The 25,146-nt window shown below is 52.0% G+C and overlaps 1 protein-coding gene across 9 annotated transcripts in view; it reads right to left on the reverse strand.

Annotated features, from left to right (window-relative positions):
• Positions 1 to 25,146, reverse strand: part of PRKAG2 (protein kinase AMP-activated non-catalytic subunit gamma 2) — a 276,835-nt gene that overhangs the window by 211,694 nt on the left and 39,995 nt on the right. The window contains exon 1 of one of the 9 annotated variants that reach the window (XM_067747496.1): positions 13,722 to 14,565. The exons of 6 other annotated variants lie outside the window; for them this stretch is intronic. In XM_067747496.1, coding sequence (XP_067603597.1) covers positions 13,722 to 13,730 — 9 coding nt within the window. In that variant the 5' untranslated portion in view covers positions 13,731 to 14,565. Of the gene's footprint in view, positions 1 to 13,185; positions 13,291 to 13,721; positions 14,566 to 25,146 lie in introns of those variants that run through there. 2 more of the 9 variants (XM_067747497.1, XM_067747495.1) reach the window with 2 other exon arrangements.

Here is a 25,146-nt window from a genome sequence, read left to right on the forward strand (position 1 = left end):
ACTCCTGGTCTTGCAACTTCTAGCCAAGTTCTCTATCACACCTTGCTCTCTCTAGTTGACTCTGACCTTCTAGCGTACGTTTCCATTACGTAAGGTGATAACAGCTGTCCTGCAGAGTCATAGTACAGACGGAGCCCCTAGCACGGACCTGGCTGCCCTGCGCACCCAGGTGTCAGTTATTGTATAATTATTATACAAGGTCAGCCATCATCTAATTTCAGTTCTCTTGGTATCTTTGCGTCCAGCGACAGAGCTCTTGTTCCAAGTTGCCCTTTGTCATCCACTGGCTTTGCGTGAATGTGTTACTTCCTGGGATTGCACCACGCTTGTGGTCATGCCCATTAGGGTGAGCAGCTGCTCCGGGAACTTTCGGGAGGGAGCCACAAAAGCCTCAGCGCCCTCCATCTGATGGAAGGCTGGAGGGCACTCTGCAGAGAAGGGCTCCAGGTGCTGCGTGTCAAAGCCTAACGCAGCAGGTACGTGGAGATCAGCGGCTCCAGGAGATGCTATCTGCCCACTTCCCCTTCCTTCCAGGGCAGGGCCTGCCCGGAGCCCCTCGGGCACACACCAGGCACACGCAGAGCACATGTCGGGGGGCTCCTCGTGGGAACTCAGAGTTCTCGGGTAGAACAGGGGGCACTGGGGGCACACGACATCCTCCCTCAGAGCCCAGTGGCCACTGAGGGTTCCAGGCACCCCACCTTGGGCCAGAGTCCCCCACAGGGCAGGTTAATGATGACACTCAAAACAGGCAAGTGGCTAGCTCTTTGCAAAATTTATTTTTTGGTCCTTTTTACTAACTTAGCTCCTATTGTTAAAAAAGAAGCTGAATTGAACCTATGCCCTCTCTGAGGCCTGGATACAGATTTCTGTTCCAACCAGCTGTGCTGACTGGAAACTCACATCCCGTCTCTGGTCCTCGGTTTTCTCACCTGAGATAGGAGGTATCTGGGTCTGAATCCTGGAGCTCCTCCAAAGGCCTTCCAGCCCCCAAATTCTATTCTAGGCCATCCCTCCTCCTGGCACCGAGATGGCAGACTCCCTTCCACATGCCGGGTTGAGCCCCAAGGCCATGATGGGTCACACTGCCCCTGTGACCCACCCACCTGGTGGGTGCACCCTGGGGTCAGGCCCAGAGGTGGCAGGACAAACACCTGTAAGTAGCTTCCAGGGGATGGGGGAGGGACGAACAGGCAAAGCACTGGGAATGTTTAGGGCAGTGAAACTACTCTGATACTGTAATGGTGCATACACGTCACTATACATTTGTCAAAACCCATAAAATGTACAAAACCAAGAATGAGCCCGATATAAACGCTGACTTTCAGTTAATAATAGTATATTAATAAAGGCTCATCAGTTGTAACAAATGTACCGCTAATAACAGGGGATGCTGGAAGGGAGGGGAAGGAGGTACAAGGGAGCGCTCTGTACTCTCTGCTCAATTGTTCTGTAAATCTAAAACTTCTCAAAAAAAAGTCTATTAATTAAAAAAAAAGTAATAGCAGCAAATAGGCAGAGATGGCCTCAGTTCTGTCGGTCAACTGATCGCCCACCACTCTGGACCTTGACCACCCACCTCCTGTCATTTCTACAGGAGACAGCAGGGAGCCTGCAGTCTAGCTGAGGGGCTGCCCTGGGCTGCCCCAAGAGGCCTGTAGTCATCAGTCCATGTGGGGACAGGAGCTGGAGTGGTCACTTGGTCCTGCATCCATGGCTCTGAGTCCTTCCGGAACGCAGGGGAGCAGGTGTATTGCACACGCCCAGACTCAGGGCCCTGAGGCCGCGGGGATCTCGGACAGAGAAGATAAACCTGGAGATGGAAGAGCTAGCTGGGGTCAGGCAGCAGCAAGGGCCGGGAGGAAGTTCTGCAAACCCACGTCCCCTCTCGCAGGCCGAGCCGTCCAGTGTAGACCCCGGGGCGAGGGCTCTGGCCTTCACGCTCCAGATGGGAGCAGGTGGCAGCCGGGGTCACCGGGCAGCCTCAGGATGTCTGGAGGGCGGGGGACACAAATCCCAGGGCCCGACTGGAGACCCCATGGGCACAGAGTAACTAGCGGCTCCCAGTCGGGGACTCAAGGCCACAGACCACGGCACTAACGAAACCAAACAAGGAGTTTGCTGGGGTTTTTGTTTTTGTTTTTGCGGCCAACAAACACATTCTATTCAAGAGGCCAGCTTGTTATATAAGGAGGGGAGGGAAGAGAAATGCCGGGTGTGAGGCCAAAGTCACCATAAGCGCAGAAACTTCTAGATCAGCTGCCACCACAGCAGGGAGTCAGGTACACAGCACAGGGATTGTAGCTTTGCTTTTTCGAGGAAGGGGAAAAACAGCCTACTTCTCACATCCTAGGGTAAAAGCCATCATCTCTCAGGAAGATCTGGTCCCTGGAGTGTCCTCATGTGTACCTTGTGTCCCGAGGCCACCTGGGTCTCCCTTCAGGGTGGGACCGGGCTCGAAACACCTCCCTGTGTAACTCCCACCATTTTTCATCTAGTCCCTGCTGGATGGTTTGGGGTCTTTATTTCTCACTGAAAAAAGCACGGAAGATTCTGGGTCAGGTCCTGTGGGGACATTCCTAAGCCAGAGGACCCCTTGGGGTTGTCTGTCCCCTGGTATCACCAGCCCTTTCGTTTCCACTCTTGGTCACTTGGTCCTGGAAGCCTCTGGGTCACATATCTCTGCCGTTGGCACCTACAAGGTCTTGGGGACACCCCTTCTTACTTGCAAAACACGGGGCTCCAACGTCCCAGGTCCTGTGTCCAAAGCGAGTGGACTCTGACCTTCCAGGACCGCTGTGGGGAGCCGACATTTCCAAAAGATCTGTTCTAAACTGATCTAGGAGACCAACGCATCCCCAGGGAGGTCCATGAAGAAGAAAGGGAAATCCCACAGGCAGAAGGGAAACCAGAGTGCCAGGCGGGATTCCAGGGGCTCTGCGTGGTCCCCTCTAGTTTGCACACGGCCCCATTTTCATGGTTCAAAGGACACAGTTAGAAGATCATGTGGTCTGGTCCTCTGTTGCATGTGTGCCTAGCCCGGGGAACAGGGCAGCACTGAGCAGAGACCCTGTTAGCTGAAACCTTCTGTGGTCCCTCCTGCCTGCGGGAGAAGGTACGGCTCTCCTCGCCTGGTGTCCAGGGCACCCAGGCCACAGCCTAGCCTAACATCTGCTTCCTCCTGGTTATTCTGCTGCCTGCACGCGGCCTGGGACACCTGTATCCCTCCCCACCTCCAGACCGGGGCTCACGACCCCCCACAAGTTCAAGGTTATTATACACAAACCATATTAAAGGTAGCAGTCAGGAAGCCAGCCCTCCTTTATTGCAACAATTTGCAATTTAAAATACTCTGATGGACTTCCCTGGTGGTGCAGTAGTTAAGAATCCGCCTGCCAATGCAGGAGACACGGGTTCGAGCCCTGGTCCAGGAAGATCCCACATGCCACGGAGCAACGAAGCCCGTGCGCCACAACTACTGAGCCTGCGCTCTAGAGCCTGCGAGCCACAACTACTGAGCCCAAGAGCCACAACTACCGAAGCCCGCGCACCTAGAGCCCGTGCTCCGCAACAAGAGAAGCCCGTGCACCTCAACGAAGAGTAGCCCCCGCTCGCCGCAACTAGAGAGAGCCCGCGCGCAGCAACAAAGACCCAACGCAGCCAAATAAATAAATTAAATAAATAAGTAAATTTACAAAAAAATAACATACGTCGCTAGAATGTAACCGTAAGCCAGTGGCTCTCACAATGGAGCTTTCAAGGGTCCAGTGTCAAGGCCAGCAGGTCGGCTTGCCTCCTCCATCCTGGGGTTTGAGAGGCGCCGGCCGGCGCCACGCTGTCCGGCTGGGACTGACCCGTCCTCTTCACCCACTCATGTCCTCCTCATCCTTCAGAACTAATGCGGGTCTCGTGGATTCATGACGCCTTTGCTGTCAAGTCCGCTGGAAACGATGTCTCACCCCACTACATTTAAAATCAACCCACTCCAGCACTGTCCATTTGCCGTTTATGCACAAACTTTCTGTCGAGGTTGTGAGCGCTCTGCGAGCAACAGCTATGTCATCCGACTAACTTTTTGTGTGCGGACGGAAAACTAAACTCATAGGATTTGAAAGTCAAAACAAAGGGATGCGCAATTGAAAAGCTGGGCCCTTCCACCCTTGTCCCCATCCGTGCCACGCCCCCCCCCCCAAAGGGACCACTTCTAGCTGCACATCCAGTTGGGGCTTCTTTACGTGAGCGCAGACGTCAAGTATTTCCCCCCTTTCTAATACAAAGGGCTCCCTGGTATATATTCTGCTCCATTCCTTGTTTATCACTGTGTATGTCCAGGAGATCTTTCAAAGTCGGCTCATAGGGTTTTCTGGTATCTGCGGTGTGTTCTGCACGGAACACAATAGCTCCACCACCCCCCATCTACGTCACAGGCTGCTACGGTGAAAACTCTGCATGTTCTTCATGTTTCTAGGACCGTGTGATCGCTGCTCAAAGGGCAACGCGGTCACGGCTTCTGACAGACGTTGCCACCTGCCCTCCTTAGGTCTGGGTCATTCTGCTCTGGTGCAGGACAGCATCTGTTTACACCACAGCCTCACCAACAGACAATGCTGTCAGACCACCAAACATTGGCTGGATGGGTGAGCAATGGCACCCGTGTAACCTACGTTTGTGTCTATTCTATTTAATTTTTGATGTAACCTGGAAGCACAGAATAACTACTTGAGTTAGTGAGACTTCTGAGTTCGGTGATAAGAAGTTTATCCCTGGCTCTCCTGGACTCTTCCCTGGGGAAAAAAAAAAGCTGCCGTGTTAAAAATTCCACCGCCCTGAGACCACCATGCTCTGGGGAAGCTCAAGCTAGCCACGTGGTGAAGCAGCATGGAGAAAGGGATGTGAAACCAACTCAGGAGCCAGACAGGAGCGTGAAGAAACCTTCAGAACTCCAGCCCCAGGGGCCACTGGATTGAAAATGTATGAGGAACTCCAAAGGAGAACTGCTGGACTGAGCCAGGCAGCCCCTAGACCAGTGATGATCCCAGGCCATATCCTTAAGCTTTGGGGTGGTTTGTGATATAGCAACAGATGATCAGAAAACTAGGTAATCTTGTGAAATTTAATTTCTCTGTGCCTCAGTTTCCTAATCTACAAAATGGGAGTCACAGGAGTTCCTGCGAAATTATGAGTTAACATATAAATATGTAAACACAGAATACATCTGAACTAACATATAAAGAGATTATGATAACGCATGAGTAATTTCCAATTACTTGGAAAATGTTAGCTATTACTTTAAAAGAAATGACTGATTTTTATGGGTAAGGTGCCATTATTTAGGGGCAAAATATTATTATTGAGCCCAGTGAGTAGACCATAGCATCTTGTCTCTCAGAGCTGTGATTAGGGGAAAGAGCCAGATTCAACGGCACCCAGATCGCTGCAAGATGGGTCCCAAACTTACAGGAGAAAGGGCAGTTCAGCCAGGCAAGGTGAAGGGACTCTGAGCCCTTGGTGATGAATTAGGGACACAGAAAGTCCCTGTAAACTGAGAAAGCCTTTGGGGGTGTTCTCCAGGTGTGCCCCTAAATTGCTCAAGTGCTGACTTCATTTACTGCCAAAAAAAAAAAAAATCCAAAACCAAAGAAGGTGAGGGCGACGTAGGTCAGTGATTTCTGGTCTAGGATGGGAGACAACAAAAAATGGCAACGGATGCTCCTGCAGCGTTTCTAGTCTTTTGAAAAGTGGAAAGGGAACTGCACACTTGCCCGGGACAGCACATGCAACAAAGACAGTGAGTCTCTGCTTTTAGCTGGCTCTTCATCAACTCTGGTGACACTGATTATCTAAGGCTGATCAGAAGGCTGAGATCAGGAATGACTGAATGCAGAAATTATTTATTAACGCATGCGTGTTAGACAATCTTTCAGAACCGAGCGTGAATGGGAGGAACCAGAAGACGTCTCATGGGGATTTCAAAAATATGTTAGAACCACTGACGTATTTATCCTTTTAAACATCTGTTAAGTAGCCCCTGTGTGTCTGTGGTGGTGCTGGAAGACATTCATAGGGAAGACACAGAGCCACCCTCAGTCTCAAGAGGGGGATGGGTAGGGGACAGGCTGCAGAGGGACCAGAAGGGCCTTTTGTGGGTGATGGAAACGTTCCGTTATCACCATTGGGCTAGGGGTCACGTGACTGCAAACTGATCACAATCCGCCTAACTGTATACTTAAAACTGGCGGATTTCGTTGTATGTAGACTACGGGTCAGTAAAGCTGACCCAAAAGTGACTGGTCAGCCACCACCCATCCCTATACCATAGGGGAGAAAAAAACAAAACAAGCAATCCACAGAATCCAGGGAAGATGTCCATGTTACTAATTCTGGAATACTGAATATGCTTTTTCAAGCAGTGGGAGTAGAATTTCCAGGAAGCAGCTGTGCTGTGTGTTACAGACCAGTTACATACTTTATTTTCTAGCTAAAATCCTCCAGTTTCAATTGCCCTCCTGGTGCCAAAGCACCTTGTTACACACATCAGATAGGGCACAGCTGTCCCGTCTTCCCTTACCAGGGATATGAAAGGCCAGTGTTTCACTTTCCAGAGCCCAGTTTAGACGCACAGTAGCTACAGATCCAGGAGGAAAGATCTGCTGGACACGAAGAGCCCAATTTCTCCCAAAGGTAAATCCCCAAATATGAGATGTCCCAAAGCTACAAAGGTGCTCACATTTCCTATCCAAAGACCCCTTATTCGGATCAAGGCAGTATTTAAATAACCAGGAGAGATAACTCCTTAAACTAACCCTTTCTCTGAGTTGGCAGGTTATTGGATGAGCTCATCTCAGAAGAGGACTCTGAAGGCCTGAGAGAGAAGAGAGAAAACTGGATGGTGTGGCGACAGACAGAAAAAGTGCTTGGGTGAAGCCAGCTTGGGGAGCCCTGCAGGGGTCCCTAGAAGTGGAGAAGGGGATGCCCAAGGACACTCCGGGGCTGAGGCCATGATTCCCCATCCCCTCTCTATAAACTACACTTTTCCCTCCTGCCAAGTAGGAGGTGTAGGGATCACCGAGCGCCAAGAACATGTGGATATTGAAATGTGATGAGGAACAGTGGCCACAGCCAGCTTATCTCAACCGGACATCTTTAGTTACTGGATTCCAGATTTTGTCAGAGTGGCGGTTGCTGAGGTCCTGAAGTACCTCCAGTGTCAGAGCCCGGGTGACGTCACGTTGGCTTCACTGTTAAGTGCATGTTACTGGGCTCCAGTTTTCGACAGTTAGGATTCCAGATGAGGCATGGCTGGCATCTCTCAGTCAGGACCCTGGATTAACCAGAGTCCCTAGGCATTTGAGATTATTGAAAATATTCTTTGGATTTTTGGGGGGCAATTGCACAATGAGTTCCTTATATTTCTCCATGAGTGAAATTAGAAAAAACTGATTTGGGGGGAGAAACTGCTAGACTCGGTGCCAGGTTGGACCTTGGGCAAGGTCTAGAATCTTCTTTTTAGATAAATGAGCAGGAGGGGAAAAGGCTGATTCCAACTCACGCACAGAGATTCCTCTCCTGCAAAGCTGGTCTTCAGGGCACAGAAGATGCTGCCGGGAACCTCCATTCAGTGGGTGGGGTGGGACCGCGGCCCCCAGGAGACCCTGGTGCAGGTCGGGGGCCAGGCTTAGAGAAACACTTGCGACTCTGGCTGAAGTCTTTTCTCCTCCCTTAGGAGACAGTGGGGGAATGGTTCCCATCTAGCCAGCAGGGGTTTGGAAGGGAATAGGGGCTGAAATGAGGAGGAGAAAGAGACCAAGGCAGCAGCTGGGGCCCCCTCCTCTCCCAGGCCCCCTCTCCGAGCCTCTCCCGGGGGCGGAGCTGGCCAGCCCCCAAGCCAGGCCCAGCGCCCCCTGTGCAGGCAGCCAGCCTGGAAGAGGAGTGAGTCCTCCGGGGAGAGCTGCCAGGTGGCTGCTAGTGAGACCTCGAGGGGCCGGCGAGGCTGGGAGGGGCATCCTGACCCTACCCCAGGGGATGGAAGCAAGGGGTTCTCGGCCCCAGGCAAGGCACTCCGAGCCCCCCGACTCTACCCCAGGCCAGACTTGGGCGTGTCCCACCCCCGCCCGGGACCCTCCTTCTTCCCGAGTGCCCCCCCACCCCCGCTCTGTGGTGGAAGGCCAACTGGAAAGCGCATTTCAAGGCTCTGTGATTTGAGCAGATTGAGTGTGGGATGACTCAGAGTGAATGGGTGGTGACAGATGCCTGTAGCAGAGCTCAGAGCCAGGCCTGGCCCTTCTGGGTAAACGTCTGGCTTGGGACTTGGCTTAGCGCGAAGGGCAAATCCCACCAGGGGCCGGGGGCTCCGGGAATCTGAGCAGAAAATAGGTTCAAAACGGATGAACCCTCAGCCCTGTCCAGCCCCTCCCTACCCGCACCCACCCCCAGATCCGTGCAGTATCAGGAAGCCCCCGGCACGCCGGGCCAGAGTCAGCCTGGCCTCGCTCATAAGGAGTGGCTGCTGCCCTGCCCCTCTGTTGGAGGTCTCTCCCTGGCACCTGGGTACCGGAAGTTTCCCTTCCACCTCTGCCTTCCTGGCCTTAAAAGTGTATCAGTCCTGCTCTCTGATGAAATGCAGACACTCCCCCGAGAGCACGTCCAGACGCCCCACCAGCTCGGTCTTGACTCTGAGACAGGAAGGCTCACCTGGCCAGTCAAGTGCTCTATCTGGGGAGGAGTTTCCATCATCCAGAGACTCGCCTTTAAGAACTGCCTGTTTCCTGCCAAAGCTGGGTAGGGAAGGGCTAACGGTAATGGCAGTTAAAAAATTATAGCTGATTTTTGGGTAAGTAGAAATCACCCTTCTGATCCTTACAGGTGAAAATACTTCTAGAAATGTCTTCCCACATCTCCCAGCTTTGAGAAGAAGAATGGGGCGGGCAGGATTTAGCCATCGGGTGTCCACGGTTTGCATAAAGCAAAGGAGCGTCCACCTCAACCCGCGCCAGAACGGTAGCGCCAGGTCCTAGGGCCAGATTCACTCCCGTGCGGGAGGAGCCTCTTTGCCCTGATGCATCATACCTCACGTTTTGTCATCTTTTTTCCTTCCCGAGACAGTCCCACACCCGCTATGGTTCATGGAAGAGTCTGCTTGTTGGTCCTGGTTATTTGGAGGGTCGTGCACCATCCCTACCCTAGGTGAGGAGAACATTCTGTCTGTTTCCTTATGACCCCTCCCCTGAACACAGGCCATCCCGGTTCCCCCTTCCACCACCGACGTCTCAGACCACCCCAAATGCCCACAAGTGTCGGCCCCAATTTTACTTGCAGCCGTGAAAACTCTGCACGTGACTTAGTCAGTGCAGCTCCCCGTCAAGGAGAATGTCTGTTGTTTGGGTTATTATGAGTCTGCTGAGGTGCCTCCTCTTGTCTCTCCTCTGCCCTCGATTCCATGTCTGATTCTCAATCCAAGAAGCCGTGAGACCCGATCCTGGAAGCCCTGGACCCAGAAGAGAAGTAGGAGTGGGCTGGGAGACAACGCTGAACACTGACTTGCAAGCCCTGGGTGGCCCGGACCCCCCAACCCCCCAGGGGTAGATGCGGTGCTGCCTGTAGCCGGCGGGCCTGCTGTGTCCCGGCCACCTCGCCGGCTTCTGTTCTCTTCTTTACTGGGACCTGCACAGCAAGGCTCTAACTGAGGAGCTGGGCCAGGATCACAGGCATGTGGAAGCCACCCTTAAAAGCAGACATGAGACAGTAAAATGTCAGCACGTACGTTGCCCGCAGAGTAAAGTCAAAACGAAACCCAGGTCTAGGTTTGCTTTTCTCCTACTCTCTCCCCACCTCCCACCACGCTGTATCTTAGGATGAACAGGAGACGCAGATGACCCACCCGAGGGCACAACCTGTCCACACAGGACAGGCAGGCCGGGGGGAGGGACCGGATGTGTCCGTCACCAAGGACAGATGGAGAAGTGGCCAGACTGGAGCCGCAGGGGAACTACATGAACCCAACAGAACCCAGAGCCCTCCAGCCTCGATTTCCTGATGAATAACCCAAGTGAACAGACCCAGGGACCTCAGAAAAGCAGGTCACTTCAAGGTCCTGGTTGGAGAGGTTCTGCTGGGCTCAGCGGGGGAACCCCACAACTGACCGCCACCTAAAGGGAGGGCCTGCTGTTCATTGAGCCTCTATTACGTGCCCGGAACTGGCCCTTGGTCAGCTGGTTTCATCCAACCCAGTGGTTACTGAGTTATTGTTATCTCCATTTTTAGAAGAAAAATCGGGTGCAGAAAGATGAAATAATTTGCCTGGGTCCCCAGCTGGTAAAGAGCAGGACATGGATTCAGACTCAAGTCCAACTCCCAAGCCCAGGGCCCAAGGGCTCTGGGGTTAAAGAGGAAATTGATCACACCCCTCTCAACTGAAATTTTAGTCATCGAGGCGAGAGCTCTGCAGTCTCTCGTTAAACCGCTTTAGGGCTCTAGGACCTTAAGTCATGCTCTGGGAAAGAAGTCTGGTCCAGGCAGACACAAGGGCTGCAGGAGGGGGGGAAGCTAGAGCCTCCAGCAAGCCACCTGCCTGTGGGTCCTGCCCTGCTTTCCTAAAGTCACCACCCATGATGAGAGCTGAGATGCGTGCTTTCATGACCAGACATGGGCCACAGGGTCCATACAGTGCCAGGGGTGGGGGGCAACGGACCACAGGGAGTTATCAATTGAATCAATCTACAAGAACTAAATGAACACAACTTAATACAAAATAATGCAAAACCCAAAAAGAATAGGCATTAAATTATATTAGCCCACGGGCAGCATATGAGGAAGTGCTAAAGGGGTTTGGTAGGAGGGGATGAGCGTCTTGGGATAGGAGAGACTGGAATACATTTTTTTTTTTTTTTCCCCACCACGTGGCATGTGGGATCTTAGTTCCCCAACCAGGGATCGAACACGTGCCCTCTGCATTGGGACCTATTGGACTGCCAGGGAAGTTCCTGGAATACTTTCAAAGGAAGAATAAGGTTTCTGTCATTTGAAGGAGAGCAGTGAGGGGCTGGAAAAATCCAAGAAGGATTCCATTAGTCAACAGCTGGGTTGATATAGTTAATAACACAGTACTGCACATTTGAAAGCTGCTAAGAGAGGAGACCTTAAAAGTTCTCATCACAAGAAAAAAATCTTTTTGTAACTATGATGGTGATGGATGTTAACTATTGTGATGATCATTTCACATTATATACAAATATTGAATCATTATGCTGTACACCTAAAACTAATATAATGTATGTCAATTATATCTCAATTTTAAAAAACTGTGTTTGGGACTTCCCTGGTGGCACAGTGGTTAATCCGCCTGCCAATGCAGGGGACGCAGGTTCGAGCCCTGGTCCGGGAAGATCCCACATGCCGCGGAGCAACTAAGCCCGTTGCGCCACAACTACTGAGCCCGCGCGCCACAACTACTGAAGCCTGCGCGCCTAGAGCCCGTGCTCCGCAACAAGAGAAGCCACCGCAATGAGAAGCCCACACACCGCAGCGAAGAGCAGCCCCTGCTTGCCGCAACTAGAGAAAGCCCGCGCGCAGCAACGGAGACCCAATGCAGCCAAAAATAAATAAATAAAATAAAAACTGTGTCTGCTCCCAAAAACCAAAAATCAGAAACAGCTGAGCCGAAATGAGAACCCAAAATTCACACTTCTGGGATCCCTGGCCGTTCAGCACCATTAATTGATGACGTCAAGACCACGTGTCTTTCTCATCCTGGAATGGCCAGCGCCTGGCACGTAGGACTCAAGAGATTGTTTCACTGAAGATCTGATTTCAATACCAACCTGGGGACCAGCCCTGAAGAGGAGCCCACGGCCTGGGATGAGGTTCCCTCCACCCATCCTCAGTCTCCCAGCCCCCTTCCCCCACTCAACTCCTCAATAAAGAGGGAGTCAGGCCTCAGGATACCTGGCTTCTCTTCCCAATTCAACGCTTGCGACTTTAGGTGAGGCAAGAAGATTAAGAACCTTAAATATCCTAGATTTTCAGTTATTTTCCCTGAATGAATTTAACCTTTTAACCTTCCGTTTCCTCTTCTGTAAAAAGGAGCTTACACCTGTCTCATAGGCTTAATAGTGGGTAAAAACAAAAGCAAAAACAGAACACCCCACCTTAGACTGATTGAGCCCTTGGAAGTTTCCATGCAAACTGGGGAAGCAGCTAGAGAGGTAAGGAGCCCGGTCCTGAGAGGCCGGGTGACGAGGCCTCCCTGGGCTGTTTTCAGGGCGAGGGATCACCTGGCTGATAGGTCAGCGGAGCCCACGGAGGCTGGCTCAAGCTCACTGCCTGTGTCTCTCCCACTCCCAGGAAGCTTCATGTGCGGACTCTCCAGCCCCTGCCCTCGGCTCCAGCAGGCCTCTTACCTCGTCACACCTGAGAGTCCGCCCACCGTTTATGCTTTGGGATCTCCCCTGCTCTCGCACGTAAGCCTCCGGCAGAACCCTCTGCTGCACCCCATTGTGCCCCAGGCCCAGGGGGCGCCTGCCGAGTCCCAGCTCCTCTGTGCAGCCCTCTCCCACCTGCCCCCGACCAACCCCAAGGACCTGTCTTTCATCACCTAGAGTCTGCCACGATCCAGGGCTTGATTCCCCACAGCCCGCGAGTCTTGAATCGTCTCATAGTCTCTTTTCTCCCCACTGGACTGTAAATTCAGAAGCAAAGGCTCAAGCTTCATTCTACTATAACCCCACTCCATCCCCACCCATCTCTCCCAATCACCAGGACTCAAATACCAGCAATCGGGGACTCTAAGCTCAAGTTCTCGCCACTCATAACTAGTGCAGCCCCTGGCGTATGGGAGGGGACTGTAGGGGGAAGAAACCCCCAGAGGAAAACCGATGTGGCTTGCTCAAAGCAGCGTGCACCGGTGCCGGTGGAGGTCGAGCCTGGGCCGCGTCTCCGGGTCCAACCCGTCCAGCCCGCAGCTCCACTTGTGGCTCTGCAGACCCGTGCGCCAGTTCAGGCTTCCGGTTCTCAGCCTCCACCCTCCTCCTTCCCGCAGACAACAGACCAGCCTTAGCTCAGTCGTGGGTCAGGACATCTCCCATCCTCTCTTCCTCCCCTTCCTGTCTTTCCCCACCCTCCTCCTGTTTTCTGTTTCTTCAATGTATTTCCCAGAAGTTAAAAGCAACAAGTACGCTTTCGACAGCTCACCCTCCAAGGGCAGGAGACCAGCCAACGCGAATATGTGGTCCAGGGCCTTCCCAGGGACCACGGGGCCATGCCCAGGGGTCCCTGCAGCATCCCGATCCTTTCCGTTTGGGACAGATTCAATCAGTGATGACTCAGGGAAGGGAGAGGAAAAGCAGGGACCGTCAGACTTGAAGATTTCAGCTAGGGAACTTTCAGGCAGGCGGGGGGACTGTGTGGGGAGACCTCGCACTCAGGTGGGTGGGAGGGGGAGGGGGGACCGAACTCATACGGGGAACACAGATGAATGCGCCCACGCACGTACATGCCACCTTCACGAGTGAATCTCCGAACCACCAAGAAAAAGTTACGTAAGGAGAGAACACACAGCACCTAGGTAGGGAAGGAACATTTGGTTCGGCCTGGAGGTGTTTAATTTAACAAGAAGCTCCCAAGGAACAAAGCGAGGATTCAGCATCCGTCTTGCATACGGCGGAGACAAAGCGTCATGAGAGAACAGAGCTCCCCCCTCCACCCCCCGCCCCCCACCCCGAACGTACAATCACCATGCATGCGGAAATCCAGCTCCGGGAGGTCTGCTTACTCAGCCCCAGGTGGTCCTGGAGGTCTCCTCTTCCCGGGTGCTCATCAGAAGTGCAGGGCTGGGAAACGCTGGCTCACAAGTGATGGGGGAGACACAGCGCCCCCGGCTCTGAAAAATCCTGCTGCCTCGCTCGCTCCAAAGGTCCCCGAGAGAGGGAGGGTTTCCCAGCCCCCTCAGCACAGGCGATTTCTAGGGTTCAGCTGCTCTCCGAGCCGCCGCCGCCGCACGTCTGCAACAGATGGGGACCCGGCTGGGTGTGTTCCAGTCCCCAAAGCAGTGCAACAAGCGATGGCAGCAGCATGGGCTGGCCCGAGACGGCGCAGGCGGCAGCCTTGCTGGCCGGAGCTCACGATGCAGGCAGTGCACGGGCAGATCCCCTCATTGACGGGACTGCAGCAAACTGTCATTACCACCGTGTCGGGGGCTGCCGCGGAGGCAACTCCTTACTACACAGGCAAGGGGGCAGGAGGGAGGGCCCAGCAAGGTCTTTTAAAAAGGCAGCAGGACAAATGCAGGCGGGGGAGGCTGATGATGCCACAGTCGATGGCATCTGAGCTCCGAGTCCTCTGCCAGCGCAGCCCCTTGCACGGTCCCCGTCTCCCTTCAGAGGGAAGCAGCACGATGGCTTCAGAGACCTGGACTCCCTGGGGTTCCCCGCTCTTGGAATACAGAGAATGCCGCTTTCTCTCTGGCAAGAAGGATGGCTGAGGCCCTTCCCAAATGCTCTGCTAATCAAACTCCCATCTGAAACCCCAGACCCTCAACGCTGACCAGACTACCTGCAAACAAACATCTAGAAGGCAACATCGTCCCTGTCCTATTTCCTGTAATTCTGATGCTCTGACGTCTGAGGCCTCACTGACCCTGGAGGGATGGCCCTCCCAGGGTTCGCCAATCCCTAGAGAGAGTAAACTGCTCCCCTGGGAGCACACCTTTCTCATGAAAACCAGCAGATGCAGAGCCCACACCCCCTCACCTCTTCCATCCGGCTCTCACCCCTCCATGGACCAGACAACCAGGGGTGGCCCCTGCGCCCACAGCCCCCAGAGCTGAAGTTATTCAAACTCGCCAGTCCTATGCCTGCTCAGCTGCCTCGCCTGCTCCTTCCCACAGAAACCACATCTTCCCCCGCTCTTCATGCCTCCTCACCCACCCTGTGCTTCCCCTGCGTGGCGTGGGAGCCTCATAATCAACTTCTTCCTGGTGGCAGTCACCCTGGTGTCACCTGAAAGACCTCTGGGTCCTCTCAGACCTAAACACGAATATTCTGTGACAGCAGCCCAGGTCCATTTCCCTGAACCTCAGTCCTTCCTCTGAAGAAATAGCCGGAATGAGACACACTTGCTCTGCACATCTCCCGGGGCTGCTGTTGGGAAAACGTGTGAGCAAAGCATTTGGACAAAAATAAGCATCGGCTTGGGATGTGAGGGATTATTCTGGAACCAGAGGGCAGTGCTAGCGTAAACTCACGGTTTGGCAAAAAGCTGGCGTCACTTCCGGCGCTCTGGAGTCAGCCCTGCAGCTATCCCCTGGGCGCAGGAACGAGGGGTCCACCGGGGACCCAGCCAATCACAATAGTTTCTCCAGCTGGTTCTGGAACTCGCCTTGCTGGGTTAGCGGGGCTTGTTTTATTTTCTGAGTGCTTTATTCCAAAGCAATACAAACACGCTTGAGGCAAAAAGCCTAATTAGTTTTGCCTGGAATGGCTGGCAGTGCCAGGGAAACGGGCTGCCCCGTCCAAAGTGGTCAAAGGTCTGCTACCCTTAGAGACAAGCGCCTGCGAATGACTTACGGGGCGGGAGTGACTTTCTGCGGTTCTGACCGCCAGCAAGCCCCGGTCTCAGGTACCTGGTACTATTCATTAGAGACGGAGAAGCACAAACCACTGTGCTCCGGCCACCAAGCTACCACCACGAACACGGCCATACGTGTTCTCCTGCATACGTGTTCTCGCTTCCAAAGTCTCCACTGACCCTTGAAGGCTCACAGCTCCTCTTCAGGCTCGGAGCTTTTTCACCTGCTCTCCTGAGAGGGTGGAGGGTCAGCACTCTTGGAGGTAGGACCAGTGGCCCTACCACTGGTCTCGGGGACATTCCTGCCTGTGGCCCATCCCCCCGATTCGCCCGCCCCCAATGGATCCTCCTAAACACTGCTTTCCAAACATGACTCTCAGCACCTTCACCAGATCCAAAATGACAAAGCAAAACCAAACTAAACCAGAAACGAAAACACTACTTCCATATCACCTACAGAACAAGCCCCAATTCTTCAGGGTGCTGTACCAGGCCCACAAGAGCCAGGCCCACAGCCGTCCAACCTTCCCACCTCGTGGGCTTGTGCTAAACTGTCACCCAGGGTTCTCGTGGGTCCCCCTCCCCTCAACAGGCTTCGCAGGCATCTGTAGGTTACGACCCGGCCTTTCTCGTGGAATTGGTTCCTTGAGTGTATTTTCCGTGCTGGCGTTTACATACGCCATCTCAACCTGCACAGTAGGTAACTGGGTAAGCTACTATCTATTGTATGAATAAGGAAATTGTAGTTCAGAGAGGCTAAGTCACCAGGGTTACAGACAAACCAGTTGCAACGCGGGGACTCAATCACAGGTGCATTTCCCTCCAGTTCTGACAGGGTCACACCCCACCCCGTTTTATCTATTTACTTTTGCTTATTTGTATCTCCTGGGTTTTCTGTGGCACAGGCTTATTACTTGTGTAATTAAAAATAAGAGGAATGTGCTCGCACTCTCAAAGGTGGCAATTCCCCTTTTAGGGGCTTGGCCCTGAAGAAGATCCGAACTGCAAACAAAGCTTTCTGCACAGAGAGTCTGCAGCAATGAGGAGGCCCAGAAGCCACCCGAGGGCGCAAGGAGGGGGGAGGTCTTGTCGAGGATGCTCGGACAGAGCCACACGCTGTGCTGCCAGGAAATCACAGCGGCGACGTCAAAGAATTCCAGTGACGTGGGAGGTGTGGCAGGAAAATCGCAAACCATGCACAGTATCACCTCGCTCTGTGACACAGAAGACTAGAAACACAGGTCACACGTGAGTAAGGGTGCCCCCACCCGGCCCCTGTGCGACAGACCAGGGTGAGAGTCTCAGCGGTCCAGGAATCTAGCACAAGCCCTTCGCCAAGTCCCGCACCACCTTCAGCCGCGAGCCCCAAACTCAAACGCTGCGTGCCAAGCTCATTCCTGTGACAAGGCGCCACTGCAGGAGGGTAACCACACCCCTCACGGAGCGTCCACCGGGCCTGCGTGTCACACCCGCGAGGCACGTGCAGACTGACAGCAGCTGCTAAGGAAAGCCTTCGTCCTCCTTCCTTTTGGAGGCGGTCGATCCTGTCCACGTACTCAGTCAGCAATCCTGGGGCCACTGGTTCTGTGCATGGGAAAACCAAACAAGAGGCTCCCCCTGGGCCGAGGGTCTGGCTCCGGCTGCACTAGCTGCACTTGTATTTCACTCGGAAGCTGGGCAGTCCGGGAGAGGGGGCGTGGCCTGGCGTTGGCTTGACCATCCACTGGCAACAGCATCTAAGATGTTCCAGGTCAAGCAGGGATGTGGGTGGCTGTGGCACTTGACTTTGGAATCCCGTTTCTACAAACAGCTTGAGGCCAGCGCGCCTGTATCCACTCACTACACAATATGTTAGGGCAGCAGCAGTTTGGTGGCCTCTATGGTATCCCAGTTGGCCAATCAAAAATGGGCAGAAGACCTAAACAGACATTTCTCCAAAGAAGACACAGAGATGGCCAACAGGCACATGAAAAGATGCTCAACATTGCAAATCATTAGAGAAATGCAAATCAGCACTACAATGAGGTACCACCTCACACTGGTCAGAATGGCCATCATCAAAAAGTCTACAAATAATAAGTTCTGGAGAAGGTGTGGAGAAAAGGGAACCCTCCTACACTGTTGGTGGGAATGTAAATTGGTACAGCCACTATGGAGAACAGTATGGAGGTTCCTTAAAAAACTAAAAATAGAGTTACCATAGGATCCAGCAATCGCACTCCTGGGCATATATCTGGAGAAAACTCTAATTCGAAAAGATACATGCACCCCTTATGTTCATAGCAGCACTATTTACAATAGCCAAGACATGGAAGCAACCAAAATGTCCATCAACCAATGAATGGATAAAGATGTGGTACAGATATACAACGGAATATTACTCAGCCATAAAAAAGAATGAAATAATGCCATTTGCAGCTACATGGATGGACCTAGAGATTATCATACTAAGTGGAGTAAGTAAGACAAATACCATATGATATCACTTATATGTGGAATCTAAAAAATGATACAAATGAACTTTTTTACAAAACAGAGACAGACTCACAGACATAGAAAACAAACTTATGGTTACCAAAGGGGAAAGTGGAGGAGAGAATAAATTGAGAATTTGGGATTAACAGATACACACTCATATGTAAAATAGATAAACAACAATAACCTACTGTATAGCACAGGGAAACGATATTCAGTGTCTTGTAAAAGTCTATAATGGAAAGAACCTGAAGAAGAATATACGTATATAAAATGAATCACTTTATTGTATACCTGAAACATTATAAATCAACTATACTTCAGAAAAATAAATAAATAAAATAAAATAAAATATCCCAGTTGGGAATCAACATGCGGAAGAGGACGACTTGGCACGTGGAACATCCTTATTGAAATCTGTGGCAGAGAACATCTTGATCAGCTCAAGAAACGTTAAAGCTTTTCATTGGCAAAATGAGTTGTGTCGAGGAAGGGCTGGCTCAGGAGGACGGCACAGGCTGCAGCAGCCTGGAAAGAAGTGGTTAGAGAATCCAGCCAGCCTGGCAGCACCCCCTGCGGCCCTCGAGGCCGGGATGCCTTCTGTCCTGCACCCCCCACCTCAGGGGACCTGATGCTGAACTCTGCTGTTAGGTCGGCCCGTCCCGCCCCAAGGATACCTCTGGCTTCTGCTCAGAGAGAACCTGCCAAAGGGCAGCAAGCCTTCCTCTGAGCTACAGCAGGTTGCACCTGCCGCCTAAAATCATCCATAGGGGCTTAGCCGACTCTGGTCTGAGATTTCCTTTCAGTGTAACGTATCATCTGGTACTGCGGTTGTCAGGGTAGGGGAGGTGAGGGGATACACGGCCTCACCCACCTCCAGTACCGGAGGCCTCCGATATTTACCAAAGCACCCAGGTGTTTGCTAACGCGCCCAATGGGCTTAGATTCCTTTGCCACCCGGCCACTCACTGGATACCTCCATCCAGGCAGAACTAGCGGTTCTAGAACTCCTGGACCACAAAGACTTTTGGAATCAGTGGGACCTCATGCCCTGATTTCAATGGAGAGGAATCAGAAACAAACCACCTCCCACCCCAAAGGGTAACAGTCTCACCATCTTTCCTAGCCACGTCCCGGACCCTCAAAGGTCTTAAGAGACTTACTCCCTGGGGCCCCACGTGTGGAGACTGTTCCCAGGCCACAAGCGCCCCCGAGCCGTGAATGTCGAGCAGGGTCCTTGAGCTCCTCCAAGGAAGCGCGCTGACCATACACACATGCGTTAGAGCGTTTGCGTTTGGAGCACGTCACCTGCCCAGTTACGGAATTACCACTGCCAAATAACTGACACATATATGAGCTCTAAATCACAGGTGACCAACTGGGCAGTGACTTGCCCGAGGCCACCTGGCCGGGTGCCGAGAGGACCAGGACCCAGGTGATCTTGATTTTGACACCCCCCCCACCCCGCACCTGACAAGGAGGAACCTAGCCCTGCCTGCTGGAAAGCTGGGTTTGTTCACATGGCCTGCAGTGGCCTTTCCCCAACTTCAGTCCAAACAAGCCCAGCTGTGGAAGGTGCAGAGAACTGGGTAGAAGGGGAAGGATTTGCCATTCCTGCCGGCAGCCGAAAAGATGAGGCACACAGAGGAGCACAGATGGATTGGGGGTAAGTAAGCTACACATGCTCAGGTATTTGCTTCTCAAAGCCGACACGGGTCTCTCCTCCTCATAGGGTCTTCTCTGAACCCACCCCAGCCTCAGCCGGCACAAAGACTCCCTCCTCTTATGTACCATGTACCTGCGGTACAATTATCAAACTAATATAATATTGCATATCAACTATACTTCAATAAAAACAAAGAAAAAGAAAAAAAAAAAACCAACAAAGCCTCCCTCCCCCACCGGCATGGGCTCCTCTGGCTTCCATCCCGTTAACTTTTAGGCCCCAGCCCGAGGCTCCAGGGACCCCCGCAATTCTGAACACTGCAAGTCTCTACCTGAATGTCTCATCCAGGGTCAACGCCGACCAAGGAGCAGGGTCCTCAGACCTGGGACGCGGGGGCCCCGTCATCCGGGAGGTCAGGGCGCTCATCTTCACGGGAGCAGGGAGGAACTTGGGAAGCCTCCGTTTTCCTCTTTGACTTTGCAGTTAAACACACAGGATGGCCTTGCCCCTTCACAAGGCCCCCTCGGTCTGTGCAGGGTCTCCACCATCCACCACAGATCCTGCTCTATCTCTTGGAGGTCCCTCTCGTAACAACAAATATCCAGGGGTCCTGCAAACATGTACCAGCCTCATGCTGCATTCCTGGGACCCAAGAGATGTAGAAGACAAGACCCCCAACCTCGTGGACTTCAGTCCTGGCTGGGAGGAAGGTTGTGGAGACAAGGAACAAGCAGGCGGAGGGTCAGTGCAGTACCTCATGCAGTGTAGACGGCAGCCACCATAGCGGTTGTCGGAAGGACGTGGCTGCTTTGGAAGAAGTTGTAAAAAAAAAAAAAGAGCTTCGTGAAAGGATTAAGGTTGAGACTGAGAGTTTGAGACAGAAGAAGGAACAAGTGAATAAAGAGGCACTGGAGGGTCCTTGCATTTGGTAAGGCTCCCCTCTTGGTCCCTGGACATGCTGCCAAGGCTCTGGAAGGCTCTGGAAGGTTCCTGGCAACCAGATCTTCCATTGAAGCTGGAAGCCAGGCTTGGTTCAACGACAGCCGAGTGCTGATGGGCTGAGCTGCTTGGCTAGACTCAGGCAGGTGCTCCGGTTCTGAAAGCCTGTGACCTAAAATCACCTCAAAGGCACCGTGGAACAGAAGGCTCTGGGCTGCCCAGGTGGTGGATGGAAGGCCAGGATGGTGCTTAACAAGCCCTAGTCTTCCTGATTTAACTGACACCAACACAAATCACACTGGGGCACAAAACAATTTTTTTCTCCAGGCTGCCCTCTATAACAGCGGTCCCCAAGCATGTCCTCTCTTAGACAAGCTGGACTCGTCTTCTGGTGCCTTCTAAGAAGGATGCCTTCCCTCGTCCTTTTAAACTGGATGCTGCTTTCCTACAGGCCCCCCTGCCCTCGCCCGGGCCCCTGCCTGCAGACGTCTCTGTGAAAGATGCAAGAACAGGCAGGTTGTGTATCCAGATTTGTTGGCTACACAGATTCCCTATCAGTCAATCTTTTACTGAAAATTGAATCAACACTAAAACTGAAGCTGAAACCTATAAAATGTTTAACAACTTTAAAAGAAGTCTCTCAGATAATTGTGTATATTCTTCTTTGCTAGTGCATCAAAATTCGACAAGTAGTAGTTTTATTTTTAAATAATTAATTAATTTATTTATTTTTGGCTGCGTTGGGTCTTCATTGCTGCACATGGGTTTTTCTCTAGTTGTGGCGAGTGGGGGCTACTCTTCATTGCGGTGCATGAGCTTCTCATTGCGGTGGCTTCTCTTTGTTGCAGATCACGGGCTCTAGGCGCACGGGCTTCAGTAGTTGTGGCTCCCGGGCTCTAGAGCGCAGGCTCAGTAGTTGTGGCACACGGACTTCGTTGCTCTGCGGCATGTGGGATCTTCCCGGACCAGGGCTTGAACCTGTGTCCCCTGCATTGGCAGGTGGATTCTTAACCACTGCACCACCAGGGAAGGGAAGCCCTCCGACCAGTAGTAGTTTCTTAAAGTTTCTTAAAGTTTCTTAGTTGCAACGTGGAGTCTGAAAATATGTCAGTGACCCTTTTGTACTGTTTTGCACTGAACTGCATTGGTCTACTTTGCATTTTGAATTCATCTTTTTTCCATGTATGATGCTGTGATGCAGTGCATGGGTTGTTTGGAAAATACTGTTTCACTGAGCTATGCAGAATTTTCAAATGTTGATACATTTTATTATACAATAATTAAAACAAATCATTAATATCACTGATCTAATCACTGAATAGAAATATCCTTTTTTAAAGATAAATTTATTTATTTATTTATTTTGGTTGCATTGGGTCTTTGTTGCTGCACACGGGCTTTCTCTAGTTGTGGCGCCTAGGCTTCTAATTGCGGTGGCTTCTCTTGTTGCGGAACACAGGCTCTAGGCATGTGGGCTTCAGTAGTTGTGGCACGCGGGCTCAGTAGTTGTGCCTCACGGGCTCTAGAGCTCAGGTTCAGTAGTTGTGGCACAGGGGCTTAGTTGCTCCACAGCATGTGGGATCTTCCCAGACCAGGGCTCAAACCCGTGTCCCCTGCATTGGCAGGCAGACTCTTAACCACTGCACCACCAGGGAAGCCCTAGAAATATCTTTAACGATTGGGAAAATGTCAAATTCACAGTGGTGGATATGTGTTTACCAAAATTCTAATTTTCACTTGAAAGATTAAACTTATCATTGGCACCAACAAAAAAATAAATAAAAATGAAAAAAGAAGAATGTAATATATAGGTACTCTATAGGTATGTATTATATAAGTACTCCTCCTTGCTGTTATGGGTTGAATTGTGTCCCCACACCCCAAAAATGTGTGGGAGCCCTAACCCCCAGGACCGCTGAACATGACCCTATTTGGAAATAGGGCCTTTACAGAAGTAATCAAGATTAAGGTGAGGGCATTAGGCTGAGCCCTAGTTTAATATGATGGTGTCCTTATAAAAAGGGGGAATTTGAACACAGATGCAGACACGTAGAGAGAGAGAAGATGACCAGGCATGAACCAAGGAGCGAGGCCTGAACAGACCCTCCCCAGCACGGCCCCGCCCACACCTTGGTTTTAGACCTTTGACCCCAGATCCGGGGGACAGTAAATGTCTTCTGTTCCAAGGCCCCCAGTTTGTGGTGCTTTGTTATGGTAGCCCCAGGAAACGCACCCACTTGCTTTTTCTTTCTTTTTTTAACAGCTCTATCAAGACAGAATTCACATACCATACAATTAACCCATTTCAAGTGCATTAATGAACTGTTTTAGTAATTCACAGACCTACCGTGTAAGCATCAACACAATTTTAGAGCATTTTCATCACTCCCAAAAGAAACCCCATGTCTACTAGTGGTCACTTCCCACGCCCCTCTCTTCCCCCAGCCCCTGGCAACCACTGATCGACTTTCTATATCTGTGGATTTACCCCTTCTGAACACTTCTTATAAACAGAATCATTCACCATGTGGTATTTTGTGACTGGCTTTCTTATCTTCTCAACCAGAATATAACCTAGTTATTTAAACATGAGTCAGCACTGTACCAGGCAGCTGCAAGGGGTGGGGGGATGGAGGGGAAGGGGGGAGGGGGGAGGGAGGAAGAGGAGGGGGAGGGAGGAAGGGGGATGGAGGGGAGGGCTGGGAACCCACTGGCTTTAGGATCAGAGTTTGAATCTGTCCCTCACTCTCTGGTTCTGTGACCTAAAGTGAGTTACTTAACCTGGCCCAGAGCCCCGCCCTCTGTAAAAGGACTACTGCAGCCTCAGGGCCCTGCGATGACTCAGTGACCACTCATGCGCAGGCCCGGCATGGCTGGCTTTACTGTTAGTCCTGTCCTCATGCCTGGAAGACGAGCTGCCACTTACTAAAGCTGTCATTTAATACAAAGGTGGTGTCGAGGATAGCAGGGCAGGCAGGTCCTGGGGGGCCCTTCCACTGAATTCCCCAAACTGCTGAGCTCTCCTGAGTTCTGATTCCCTCTCTTATCCCTGGGACAAGGACTCAGATAGGACCTGCTCCTTCAGCCTGGGTTTCCAGAACAAACAGGGCGTCACAGCTGCCCGTGATGGACACACAGAGGAGAGAGAAACACACTTCTGCCACTACTCATGGCTGGGATAGGGGAGATGAGAGAGAAACACACTTCTGCCACTACTCATGGCTGGGATTGGGGTCATCTCTTACCCCAGGGTAACCTGGCCAACAAACAACTTTTTCGGCGTCTACTCTCTGTCTCTATAAAATCTCAGTACAACTTACTGTGATTTATTTATTTATTATTTTTGGCTGTGTTGGGTCTTCGTTTCTGTGCGAGGGCTTTCTCTAGTTGTGGCGAGCGGGGGCCACTCTTCATCGCGGTGCGCGGGCCTCTCACTGTCACGGCCTCTCTTGTCGCGGAGCACAGGCTCCAGATGCGCAGGCTCAGTAGTTGTGGCTCACGGGTCTAGTTGCTCCGTGGCATGTGGGATCCTCCCAGACCAGGGCTCGAACCCGTGTCCCCTGCATTAGCAGGCGGATTCTCAACCACTGCGCCACCAGGGAAGCCCCCAACTTACTGTGATTTAAAAAGTTGTTTACTTGGCTTCCTCGCCCTGCTCTGCTATCTGAATCGATCTGGGTTGACCCGTTCTCTGAGAGTAAGCCCTGAACCCAAACATAACATGGTGCTTTGGTTTTCTTCAACAAATTCATTCCACATTATTCTCTAAGTGTTAATACTTTGTATGTGTTGCATCCTCAACGATATTTTAAGTAAGGTTATGTCGATCTTTCTGTAAATACCCATAACCCTTCATGTCTATGGCAGACACCCCAACGTGGGCCTCCACTTGGCTGGACTTAACAAAGACGTACTGGACACTTACGTACCAGGCACACAGGCAATAAGGACACGAAGAGGGAGGGCAAAGTCCGCCCTCCAAGCCAGTCCTAGTCTAGGGGGAAGAACAAGTTCGAGATGGGATTTTTGCCCGAAAGGCCCAAGCCTGCTGCCTCGGAGAAGGACGTTCCTGCCCTGCCCTCTCTGTGGGCCTCCTCGGGACCTCAGTGCTTTCACTTTCCACCCTCTCCACTGGGGATTTGTGTGGTGTATCCCTTCCTTAGAACAGATGGGTTAAGTAAAGGTATACTCAGAACTACAGACACTGGAGCTTCAAATCCTTGTCACCGGTAGCCAGGCCACACTTCCTGTCCCACCTGGGACTCCTGCCCTGCGCTTTCCTGCCTCCAATTGCCTCCAAACAAAAATGAATAACGAAGCAACTAGGAGGTCCTCAGCCAATAGTTAGGGTGACCAACTAGTCTTGGTTTGCCCAGAACTGTCCTGGTTTTAAAACAGAAAGTACCATGTCTCTAGAAACCCCTCAGTCCCAGGCGATCCGGGACAGCCGGTCACCCTAAAAGGTCGGTGACCTCTCCTGCTGCCCCTGCCCCGGGAGATCGTGTGCA

The sequence above is a fragment of the Pseudorca crassidens genome, chromosome 8, assembly GCF_039906515.1.
Source record: "Pseudorca crassidens isolate mPseCra1 chromosome 8, mPseCra1.hap1, whole genome shotgun sequence".
Lineage (NCBI taxonomy): Eukaryota > Metazoa > Chordata > Mammalia > Artiodactyla > Delphinidae > Pseudorca > Pseudorca crassidens.